The sequence below is a fragment of the Balaenoptera acutorostrata genome, chromosome 6 (assembly GCF_949987535.1).
Source record: "Balaenoptera acutorostrata chromosome 6, mBalAcu1.1, whole genome shotgun sequence".
NCBI lineage: Eukaryota > Metazoa > Chordata > Mammalia > Artiodactyla > Balaenopteridae > Balaenoptera > Balaenoptera acutorostrata.
Window position 1 is genome coordinate 16914885 of NC_080069.1, and position 12493 is coordinate 16927377.

The 12493-nt window shown below is 51.5% G+C and overlaps 1 protein-coding gene across 1 annotated transcript in view; it reads left to right on the forward strand.

The window, feature by feature from the left end:
• The window catches only part of GFRA2 (GDNF family receptor alpha 2), a 96279-nt gene that overhangs the window by 37520 nt on the left and 46266 nt on the right, over nt 1-12493 (forward strand). The window contains exon 4 of the mRNA XM_057548651.1: nt 2824-3178. Within this exon, the coding sequence (XP_057404634.1) occupies nt 2824-3178 (355 nt within the window). The remainder of the gene's footprint in view (nt 1-2823; nt 3179-12493) is intronic.

The window sequence follows — 12493 nt, forward strand, 5'->3', positions numbered from 1 at the left end:
AGTTGGTGGGCAGGCAGCTGGACATGAGTCTGGGGTTCAGAGCGGAGGTCCCTGCCCTGGCTGGGGATATAAATTTGGGAGTCGACAGCGTATTGATGGTGTGTAAGGCCATGCATGAGTGGAGGGCCCTGGGGAGTGGGTGCATATAGAGGAAAGGGGGCTGAGCCCTGGTGGAGAAGATGGAACCAGCGAAGCAGGCCTGGAGGGAGAGCACAGGGAGGCAGCAGGAAGGCTGTGAGAAAAGGGGGGCTGGGGGAGCCACCAGTTGTGTCCAGTGTGCTGATGGGCAGGGGAGGAGGAACCCCCAGGGTCTCTGATCACCGCCAAGGAAGGAGGCAAATTCCAGGCTGCCGTGGGTCCAGGAGAGAACTGGAGGGGAGAAAGTGACTACTGGTATAGATGACTCGTTTGAGGGGTTTCGCTTTAAAGAGGAGCAGAAAGATAGGGTGGTAGCTTAGCAGTGGGCGTGTGGTCACAAGAAGTTCTTTTTTTCCCTTAAAGATGGGCAATGTAATAGCAGATGGGGATGATCTAGTAGACAGGGCAATATTATCACGAGGGAGAGAGAGAGAAAAATGAGCTCATTCATGCTCACAGCAGCGCTATGAAGTAGGTACTATTTTCCAGACAGGGAGACTGAGGCAGAGGAAGGTCCAGCCACTCGCCCAAGGCCGCGCAGCTGATAAGCAGCAGGATGAGTAATCGATGCAGATGCCTCAGTTTTAGGACCCCCAGCCTTAATCATTCTGCTGTTGTGCCTCTTCGTTTCCTAGCTAGATTTGTGAGGTCTTCGAGAAGGGGCTCCTCTTACACGTACGGGTCCAGCCCAGCACCTGGCAGGGAGAGGGCTGTGCAGAGGTGGGACTTGATAGATCACTGATGACCAGGTGATCGGAACACAGGGACCTGTGCTGGAAGTGCCGTGGGAGGGTAGATGTGGCCGCACCCTGGTCTTTCCCACCCTCTGTGGGGCAGGGCCTCGCGTGGATAGGGTAGTGCTCAAGAAATACTGAAAAGCATTTGTTGGGTGGATGAGGAATGAATGAAAGACCATGGCTCATCCATCCTAGAACCTAAGCCGGTGATACCATGGTGCTGGCCAGATCTGGGCTCCTGCTCTGGTTTGCTGCCAGTGTGCTAGAAGATCTCCCATCCAGCTCTCACCAGAATGTCATGGGGTGGCGGGTGAGTGGCCTGTGCAGACTGAATTCCTGCCTCCCCACTCTGTCATCAGGATGGACAAGAGGTGCTCTGCAGGTGGGAGTAGGCTGGTGGCTGGGGGTGTCCCTGTGCCATGTGTTCCCCTCAGAACAGCTGAGACTTGGGGGGGTGGGGCAGACACCACAGAAGGAACCTGACAATTCCCGGGATCACCAAGGTGTTTTGCTCCACAGGCAGTGGCATGAAGCCCAAAGCCACGGCTCTAATGCCGAGGTCCCAGCCTCCAGCTTATCTGCGCTTTGCTTGATTAAGGGCTCTGCCCTGCTGGAGCCTGAGGCTGGCCTTCAGCCTCCTCCTCACGCTGCCGAGCTCCCAGCCCAGCGCTTGCTTTCAGTGGTCTCGGCACTAACTGGCTGCAATAGCAGTCCCACCCCATGGGGCCTTTTGAAATGTGTGGGGACAGTTTCAGTGGTCACAGTGGTGGGGGCAAGGATGGTGGCCGTGGTGCTATTGGTACCCTGGCTGCTGAAGATCCCATAGTGGGAACTTCCTAAGGGCCAGCAGTGCTCCCTGACCGGAAGCCCTGCTCACATGTGTGGCCTTGGGTACCCAGGGACCTGGGGACCCACCTTGCATCAGTGGCCACCCAGTTGTGTGCTCTTGAGCCAGTCCCTTTGTTTCCCCATATCCCACTTTTGTGAACAGGGCCACGAACACCTAGTTGCTTGCTTTTTCGTCTTGTGATATGTATTTTTTTTAAATCAAAGTATAGTTGATTCACAATATTGTGTTAGTTTCAGGTGTACAGCAAAGTGACTCAGTTATATACATATATATATTTTTTCAGATTATTTTCCATTATAGGTTATTACAAGATAGTGAATATAGCTCCCTGTGCTATATAGTAAATCCTTGTTGCTTATCTATTTTATGTATAGTAGTTTGTATCTGTTAATCCCGTACCCCTAATTTATCCCTCCCCCTCCCCTTTCCCCTCTGGTCTTGTTTGTCTTCTATGTCTGTGAGTCTGTTTCTGTTTTGTGTACAGATTCATTTGTATTATTTTTTAGATTCCACATATAAGTGATATCATATAATATTTGTCTTCCTCTGACTTTCATCACTTAGTATGATAATCTGTAGGTCCATCCATGTTACTGCAAATGGCATTATTTCATTCTTTTTTATGGCTGAGTAATATTCCATTGTATATATACACCACATCTTCTTTATGCATTCATCTGTTGATGGACACTTAGGTTGTTTCCATGTCTTGGCTATTGTAAATAGCGCTGCTATGAACATTAGGGTGCATGTATCTTTTCAAATTAGAGTTTTCGTCTTCTCTGGTTATATGCCCAGGAGTGGGATAGCTGGATCATTTGGTAGCTCTATTTTTAGCTTTTTAAAAGAATCTTCATACTGTTTTTGAAATAAGTTTTAAATAAGACTTTGGTTTAATAGTTGTCATCCTAAAAGCGCACCGTACGTACAGCTTGCTCAGTGGACGCGCATATTAACTCATTTGATCTTCATCACAGCCTTTGGCGGGAGGGCTGCTAAGCGATCCGCATCTCACAGATGAGCAAGCCGAGTCAGAGAGCACAGTGACCCTGGGGGGCGTCCCCAGCATGCGCTGACTGCCCCCTTCCTTCCCTGCAGGGACAGGGGCAGACCCGGCAGTCAGCGCCAAGAGCAACCACTGCCTGGATGCCGCCAAAGCCTGCAACCTGAACGACAACTGCAAGAAGCTGCGCTCCTCCTACATCTCCATCTGCAACCGCGAGATCTCGCCCACCGAGCGCTGCAACCGCCGCAAGTGCCACAAGGCCCTGCGCCAGTTCTTTGACCGTGTGCCCAGCGAGTACACCTACCGCATGCTCTTCTGCTCCTGCCAGGACCAGGCGTGCGCCGAGCGCCGCCGCCAGACCATCCTGCCCAGCTGCTCCTACGAGGACAAGGAGAAGCCCAACTGCCTGGACCTCCGCAGCCTGTGCCGGACGGACCACCTCTGCAGGTAGGGGCCGCCGCAGCTCCGAGGGGAGTCGGCTGGGGTGCTCCGCCTGCACGGCATTCCCGAGTTCGCTGGGTTACGATCTTGAGCCCGGAAGAGAGGGTGACTCGGACATGTGCAGAACGAATTGTCATTCATTCATTCATTCTTCCTTCGCTTCCTTCCTTCATTCATCCATCCATCCATCCATTCATCCATCCATCCATCCATTCATCCATCTATTCATCCATTCATCCATCCATCCATCCATCTATTCATCCATTCATTCATCTGTCCATTCATTTATTCAGCACAGGTTTATCATTTGCCTGCTGTGTGCCCAGCTTTAAGCTAAGCACCATGGGGGAAACCAAGATGAACCACCCTAGGAGCTCCTAATTTAACATCATAGACCCTAGAGCCTGGAGTAAGAAGGGACCTTCAGTGACTTTAGGTCCACTTCTAAAGGAAGCCCACCCATTATCCCAGTGAGGTCCTGTGGCCGTCATGGAAGGGCTCTTGCACATCCCAGAGGCAGCTCCTTCCACACTGACAGCTGAGCTCGTCTAGTGTTGGGTGGAGCATGGGGACTCCGACGGTCCTGGGTTTGAATCCTGACTTTTCCACTTACTAGCTGTGTGATTTGGAGCAGGTTTTTTAAATGTCCTGAGTGTCCATCCCTTCACCCATGAAATGGGAATAAAAATACCCAAGGCACAGCATTATTGTAAGGATTAGATGACATGTGTGTTAAAGCTTAGCACAGAGTTTGGCATAAAGTAATTGCTTAATAAGTGTCTAATTATTTGGAAGGTTTGTTTTGTTACAGTGAGTTGAAATTTGCCTCTGTGATTCTTCTGTTTTTCCCGTTTATTATTAACCATTTATTGAACCTCTCTTGCATCCAGTGCGTGGTTCTAAGGCTTAGGCACGCAGAGGTGAACACGACGCTCTCCAAGGAGCACCCAGTCCAGAAGGGAGACAGACAAGGGGAGCAGGGATCCCAATGCAGTGGGCTGAGGGCTGTGGGCTCCCAGAGGAGGGTGCACAGAAGAAGGGCATCTGCCTCAGCCTGGGGGTCCAGAGGACGGGGCCTTGAGCTGAACCTTGGAACATGAGAAGGAGAAAGCCAGGGAATGAGTCTGGCATGCAAATAAAAGGAACATGTAATGGGGCCACATGTTGTTGGAGGGCAGCTGTTAGATGGATGTATGGATGAGGGAGAAACATCTTTTGCACAGAATTATTTGTTGTGTTATTTGTATGTGGGGAAAGAATATGCAAAGGCTGTAGGGTAGGAGAGAGCCTGTGGTTATGGGCACCTGCAGGTGGTGGGTGCACGTGGAGTGTGGGCCACGGGGTGGGAGGGCCAGCGGTGGGGCTTCTAGGGAGACAGGGATTGCGATCACACAGATAAGCAGAGACTGCTTACTCTACCCCAGACGCTGGTCTATTATGTGGTTTATCTCATTAATCCTTGCAACAAGGCTACGAGGTAGGTACTGTTATCGTCTTTATCTGTCAAATGATCAGAGTCGTAGAAAGTAACTTGCCCAAGGTCACACAGCTCATGCATTTGAGAGCTGGATCCGATCTCCAGTGCTTTCCTCCCAGTGTAGCACACTGGCCTGGGCTAAGATAGTGGCTGTGGGCATGGGGAGAAGTGTATCAGTTCAGAGATGATTGGTAAGTAGACTTGACAGGACTGGGGACTGGTTGAAAGTTCCCTGGAGGGAGAGGCATTTCTGTTTTGTTTACGCCGCACCTGGTCCTGCACATAGAGCCTGGCGCCTGGCGAGCGCTCCATGAACGTTACTTGAATGGATACATGAATGGTGGCCACCATGTATACTGGGTGAATAATTCTGGGGCGATGGATCATTCAGCAATGGGGGTGCGCAGCATCTGAGATGGAGGTGCGGGGGGGACCATTGCCACCCCCGTTGCAATGTCTGGGGCATTTGGACCTGTGGGCCTGGAGCTCAGTAAAGAGGTTGGAGTGGAGAAATGGGGTTGGGGGTTGTGGCGGGGACTGGAGGATGGGGCTGCAGAGGGAAGGGAGCTCAGGGCCTGTGTGGCTGAAGGGGAGGCGCTACCTTGATTTGGAAAATGAGCTGGAGTTCGGAGAAGGGCTGATCCCCGCAGGGCTGGGATAGCCTGAAGAAAGTGGGCTTTTCTCTTTTGCTTACTTAAAGAAACATACCTTATCGCTTACAAAAACAATGGGGGCGATTTCAAATAAAATATGAGCACTACAAGAGGATGGTTAAAAGTAGAAACCGAGGGACTTCCCTGGTGGGGCAGTGGTTAAGAATCTGCCTGCCAATGCAGGGGACACGGGTTCGAGCCCTGGTCCGGGAAGATCCTGCATGCCGCGGAGCAGCTAAGCCCGTGCGCCACAACTACTGAGCCTGCGCTCTAGAGCCCGCAAGCCATAATTAATGAGCCCACGTGACGCAACTACTGAGCCCGCGAGCTGCAACTATTGAAGCCCGCTCGCCTAGAGCCTGTGCTCGCGACAAAGATAAGCCATCGCAATAAGAAGCCCGTGCACCGCAACGAGGAGGGGCCCCCACTCGCCGCAACTAGAGAAAGCCTGAATGCAGCAATGAAGACCGAACGCAGCCAAAAAAAAAAAAGGCAAAAAAAACCCTAGAAACTGAGGGCCCACAAAAGGAAGTCAGGAGTCTGGTGGGGTTCCTGGGCTGGGGCTCAGTTTCCTGAGGGCTGAGAGAAAGCCAAGACTGGATGGGCCATGTCACTCCCCAAATGTGACGGAAGGAGCCTATTCATTCTTGGATGGAAATGCATTTCTCCTTGTCCTAAATGCTAAACTGACCTGGTCAGGCTGCACGACAAACGGTGTATGTGGGGTGACAGGATGGACGAGGGAGTGGAGGGGCTGGAGGGCCAGCCTGAGTCCAGGCTCAGTGACCACAAGCCAGGGTGTCAGGACCAAGGCCAGGTGCACCACTGCCCGGCATCAAACCTCAGGTGGACGTCTCTACAGGGGTCCTGAGCCAGAGCAGCCTTGTGAACACCCTTTATTAGTGGTGTTTTAAGGGAGGACGACATGTGCAGCTCCTAAGGAGATTGGAGAGCGTGGAGCAGGGTGGTTTTGGTGGCCTGTAGAACATCTGTGTCTGTTCAAAGAGCCAGAGGGGTTTTTGTTTGTTTGGAGATGGGGGGAGTTAGGAACAGGAGAGTTGGGGCAGAAGCTTCACGTGGTAGAACCAGAGAGGGTGTTTAAACAAAACTAAATATTGGGAGGGTCAAGAATGAGGCATCCCAGGACCTAAGGGCTGACAGTTTTCTGAGAGGGCACCGAGCCAAGCCTGTAAGTGCCATGCATCCCGATGTAAATTTAAACAACAGTGGGACTTCCCTGGTGGTCCAGTGGTTAAGACTTCACCTTCTAATGCAGGGTGTGCGGGTTCGATCCCTGGTTGGGGAGCTAAGATCTCACGTGCCTCATGGCCAAAAAAACCAAAACATAAAACAGAAGCAATATTGTAACAAATTCAATATAGTCTTTAAAATTGGTCCACATCAAAAAAAAATCTTAAAAAAAAAAACAAAACAGCAACCATGGGACTCACGGACAGTGCTGTGTCTGGATTATTGAGTTGGGTCTCGCGTAGGAAGTTCCAGGTGCTCCTGGATGTGGCCGGCTGAGCTCCTGGTCTAGAACCAGGGCATTCCTCTAATGCATCTCCCCCAACTCCCATCCCACCCAGCTCCCATCCCCATGCAGATTTAAAGTATGGTCCTGCAAGTGGGAAGACGAGGGGTGAGGGCAGAACCCGACTGTAGGGTGAGTCTGGCAGGACCTGGGGGGTTCTTACAGTGTGGCCAAGTGTCCTTGGGAAGCTCTGCCTGTGATGCAGAGTGGGAGGTGGGTGGAGGTGGTTGCCATGGTAACCCTGCAGCTGCGAGACCTGCCTTCTGTGTTCACCCTGCCCCTGGTCTTCCGCGTGATCCTGGATGGACCATTTCATTCTGCGTGCCCGGGCTGCTTCTTCACTGATCAATCAAGGATGCTCCCCATTTTCCAAGGACCCTTCCCGGTCTTTGGATCTGAGTCTATCAGAAGCAGCTTTCCCATCTGCCTTCTCCCCCTGTGCCTCCACTTGAGGTCATATTCCTAGAGAGGTGAGCCCTTGATACAAGAGGAAATGACCAGAGATCCCTCGTCAGGGTAGATGATGTGGAAGGGCAGATTTGAAGGAGAGGAGCCGACTTCCTTCCATGCTCTTGCGGGCTTGACTTACTGACGCCTGGACCCTGTCTCTGTGGTCCATGGAGGAGCCCAGGAGGTGATGGGTGGCTGGGGAGGGGGCCTCTGGAGAACAGGCAGTTCTCCACTACACCCAGGAAGGGGCGCTCTCCCTTCCCTCCTGGCCTTGGTTTCCTCCAGGTTTCTGCCTACCAGGGTGGCCACCACAGGTGGAAATCTTGACTGTGAAAATGTGATGGCCCAGTGCCATGGTGTTTGGAGCAGGAACGGGGGACCCCCCAAGTCTTCCTGTCCTGGATACTTTAGTGGATGGAGCTGGCCTTGATGGGGGTCACGGGAGAGCCTCTCTGGGCTGACTCTTTGGGAATGAGGCCCGTGTCTGCAGGCGTCTCCTAGAACACGCTGCACGCTCCAGGGCTATAGTGCCGTTTGCACCTCACTGGGCCTGCCTGGCCCCCCTTGCCCTTCAGCTTGGGGAGTTGGCCTGGCTATGCCCAGGCTTCTACCCAAATGAATCTTGGCCCAGGACTCCTTGGGGGTCAGCTCTGCCAGACCCCCGCCACACGGCACTACATTAAAGCAAGCCCATTGACGTGCTGTGCAGCACACCTAGCGGCAGGCCTTGTACAGCCCCGTGTGATATTTAATAGACTCTGCTGTGCTGTCTTATGAATGTTACTAAGCACAAAGCAGAGGGGTTTGAAGAGGCTTTGGTCAAACAAGGGTATTTTCTTTTGGGGCTCGGGGGTATTGGGAGCATTTCCGAACCCTCCTCCTGCTCTTTGGACCAGGATCAGTTTGGGGTCAGTGACCAAGGCAGGGAACCTCTGAGAGTGGAAGCTTCCTGGTCAAGTTGTGGGTCCGACTCTTCTTGAAGTTGCACTCCGGGAGCCCATGCCCTGCCTTCCGCCTTTGTCTGGTTCGCATCCCACGGGCCTTTAGGGCTTTAGACTTAGGACCAGGAGAAGCTTTTCCTTTAAAAGCCTTCTGATACGGAGTCTGGAAAGCCTGGAGAATCTCTTGGAATGACTCCATGGAATTTGGCTAATTTCTCTCACCCCAGCCCCCCAGTGGGCCATGACCTACTTCTTTTTTAAACGTAATCTTTTGGTTTATACTTTCTCAGCTTACACTCATTGCAAGGATGGTCTAGATTGTGTGTGTGTGTGTTGGGGGGGGGATGATTGTGTAGTATTGTAAACTGAGTCCCTCCAGGCCTCATTTGGAGAGGCCCCCTAAAATGCCCTGTTCCTCTTGGTCGGCCAAGAGAATATAAATAACTCGGTGCTGGCTCTGTGCCATATCTCAGGCTGTAAGTTAACCTTTGGGTGCCGAGGATGTGCATAAATAGATTCCAGCCTGGGGCTACCCTGGCTGCCTGGGTTCCTTTGTGCCATGGACACTGTCCTTGTTGGAGAGGATTGCTGGGAAGGCAGAGGGGTTGGTGTCTCCCCTCTCAACTGTCTGCAGGGAGCGGGGAGGCGTCCCTTCAGCAAGCCCCCTCCCCACCCTTGCCTAGCTTGGGGCGTGTCTGGTGTCTGTAGGCAGTGTGGGTGGACAGGTCTGGGTTTGATTCTTGGCTCTTGGGGGCTGTCCCTCAGCTTCTTTTGGACTCTAGAATCTGTTGGCTGATGTTTTCAGCAGATTATCTCTAAATGGCAGCCAATGATTATTTGAGTACAGGCTTGGGGCTTCCAAGCCTTTACTTCTTTTAAAGGAGAGGATCTTGAATATCTCTAAATCAGATGTAAAGTTTTGCGTGTATATTCTAAAGAGAAACTTGCTGCTTTCATTAGATTCTTGAAGGATTCTTTGACCTCCCCGAAGTCAAGAATCTCTGCCATCTCTAGATGGGCAACTTGGATTGGCTGTCTGAAGGATTGTGAATCTGCCTCCCGCCTCAATAGCAAAGAGAGCTGTGATTGATTAGTGATGTCTGCCACTGGCATGGAAGGGGCAGAATGGGTGCCCTGCTAGAACCCAGCTAGTCATTCCTGGGACCAGTGGTTCACCAGTAGCAGGAGGAATGGGGGTCTTGGGGCCATTCCTTTATTCATTTGACCACTGTTTGTTGATTATCCACTCTGGGCCAGGCCTCGTGTTGAGATTAGAGAGTTAATGAAGTAGGCAGAGGCCCTTGCCCTCAGGGCACTCACAGTCTGGGGACTGGACACTGTGGTGATTGCCTCTGCAATGGGAATGGAACCATACAATGAACTAGATGATAGCATTTCCATTCAAGTTCTCTTGAAATCCCAGTTCTGCTCTGCTCCCTACCAGGCCTTCCCTGGGTCACTCCGGTGGCCCAGAGAGCAGCTGTTTCTTGGGGGAGATGAGGCACAGACAGATGAACTTTGTTCAGGGGCCCGTCTGGCCTTGAACAGAGCTCAGAACCCAGCAGCCCTATCTGTCCTCGGAGCAGAGCTGTGCCCAGGAGTGCCATGGGGTAAAGAAGTCACATCCTCCTGAAGAAGACGTAACCAGGTTGCAGTGGGGGGAGACTCTGTGGGGAGGGGATATGGGGTCCTCGGCCCTGCCAGAGACCCTGAGACCCATCTTCCCCTTGGGGATCCCATGTTGGCTTCTGCTACTAGCCTCAGTAGAGGCCCTGTTTACCCTTGAACTCTGTGCCAAGGGTGCCTAGATTATTCCTCTTGGAATTTCCTGTGGCAAATTGACACAAGGCTGGAATGTTGAACATTACTAAAAGCTCTGGGAGAATAAACACAGAGAGAAGCTGCAACCTAGATAGTTAGTTTGCAAGATAGGGTTTATACGGCTTTCTGCTCTGGCTGCTACAGGAAGGTCAGCACGGCTGGGTAGAGAGCGCCTTTACCTTTTACCACCCAGGCTGCTCTCTGGGCACCTGGGCTCCATAAAGCTCACACCCCAGAGAGATGAGGTGCACCCTTGCCTAGCTAAGGCTCCCATTGGTGGAGTTCTGTGTGAGAACCCACTCCACCCCTGGCTGATTGGAAGGAGGAATGACCCATCGTGGGGATGCTGCTTATGCAGAGAGAATCAGAGTACAAGTTGGTCAGGGTTGGGTGTGTTTTTGCTCACACAGGGCGGGGCATGCGCTCAGCTACCCAGATGTTACTTCATTCACCAGGCTCCTTGATTATTTCTGCTTCCATTCAGTGACGTGGGCTTTCTCTTTGCTACTGTCTTTGTCCCCTGGAGCTGCTTTGACAAAATACCATAGACCAGAGGGCTTAACCAACAAACATGTTATTCTCACAATTCTGGAGGCTGGAAGTCCAAGATCAGGGTGCGAGCATGGTTGGGTTCTCAGCGAGGGCCCTCTTTGGGTTAATTTCCTCATGTGGCTTCCTTGTATGCGTGCCAAGAGGGATTGGGTGTTCCTTCCTCTTTTCATGAGGGCACGAATCCCATCACGGGGGCTCTACCCTCATGACCTAATTACTTCTCAAAGACTCCACCTCCAAATACCATTGCATTGGGGATAGGGTTTCAACATATCAATTTGGGGTAGGGGGACACATTCAGTTTGTAGCACCTAGACTTGCACTTCATTCAAAGCCTGTTTGGTTCTCATCTCCCTGAGCCCTTTCTTAGTCTCTCCTTCCAAGGATGCTTTCTAGAACTCATCTGCAACCTTTATGTGGCACTAATCATGTGGCTTTCTTTTGATACTTTATCTTCCCAACTAGGTCTCTGTTTTTAATATTCTTATATGTATATAATATGTATATGTACCGCCATATATATGTATAATGTTGATTAATTTATTTAACAGATATTTATTGTGTACCAGGCACTGTGCTAGACACTGGATATAGATACTTACTGGAGAACACAATAGAAATGGTCCTTGCCCCCTTGGATCTTATAGTCTGATGGGGGAGATAGACAATAATCAAGCAAACAGACAAGTATATGGTTAACATCTTTGAAATGAGCAGGATGTAGAAAGAGAGTATAATGGGGGAAGGAGGGAGGACCTCTTTGGACAGAGCAGTCAGGAAAAGTGCATCTGAGGAGATGACATTTAAACTGAGACCTGAAGAATGAGGAGCCAGAAGTAAGCCAGGTAGAAGAAAGAACATCTCACTCAGAGGCAGTAGCATGCACAAGAGTTGGGGGGAGGAGAGGAACTTGGCATTGGCATTGGCATTGGCATTGACGGGGCTGGCGTGGCTGGAGCAGAGGGGACTTGGGAGAGACATGCAGGCAGAGCCAGGGGACTCGGAAGAGACATGCAGGCAGAGCCAGGGGACTCGGGAGAGACATGCAGGCAGAGCCAGGTCACACGGGACCGTGTAGCCCAGGGCAAGGAGTTTGGATTTCTTCTGAGTACACTTAGAAGCCAGCTAGTGACATTATCGAAGTTGTGATATAAAAAGATGACTCTGGCTACTGGGTGGAGAATTAAGGGAGAAGGCAAGAATGACCTCAGAGAGACCAGGAAGGAGGTTATTTTAGTATACTAGATCAGAGATGATGGCAGCCCAGGCCAGGGGGTTGGCCGTGTGGAGTGAGATAAGGGGGTAAATTTGAGATATTTTGGAGATGGAAATGATGTACCTTGATGTGGGAGCGAGGGAGACAGAGGAACTCAAGGAGAGCTCACAGACTTCTGGCTTGAGCCACTTGGTGGGCAGTGGTCCACTTTCTGAGATGGTGAAGGCTTGGAGGGGGACATAAATCAGGAGTTCCATTCTAGGCATGTTAACTTTGAGATGCCTTTGAGACATTCCTATCTGGAGCTTGACTGGAGTTATAAATTCTGGGGGTCATTAACATGTTTATGGTGCTTAAGGCCAGGGGAATATGCAGGTTCTCCTAGGGAGAGGCCAGCACGAGAGGAGGCCCTGAGAACGTGCCTGGCTCCCCTGTAAATGCCCGGTAAGGGTTTTGGGGGTGCTGTTACGGCGCCCCGGGAGTCAAAGAAGATTTTTGAAAAAGAAGGCGTGAACAGCTGTGCCCGACGCTGTTGAGAGGTCTGGAAAGGTGAAGACACCAGGTAACTGTTGGATTTGGGAAAGTGGGGCGGTACCCACAGAGGTGAGGAATCCTGCCCCGCTTCTTCTTAAGTAGCGTTAGCCTGGTATTCTGGGGCCAGCTGTCCTCCTCAGGGC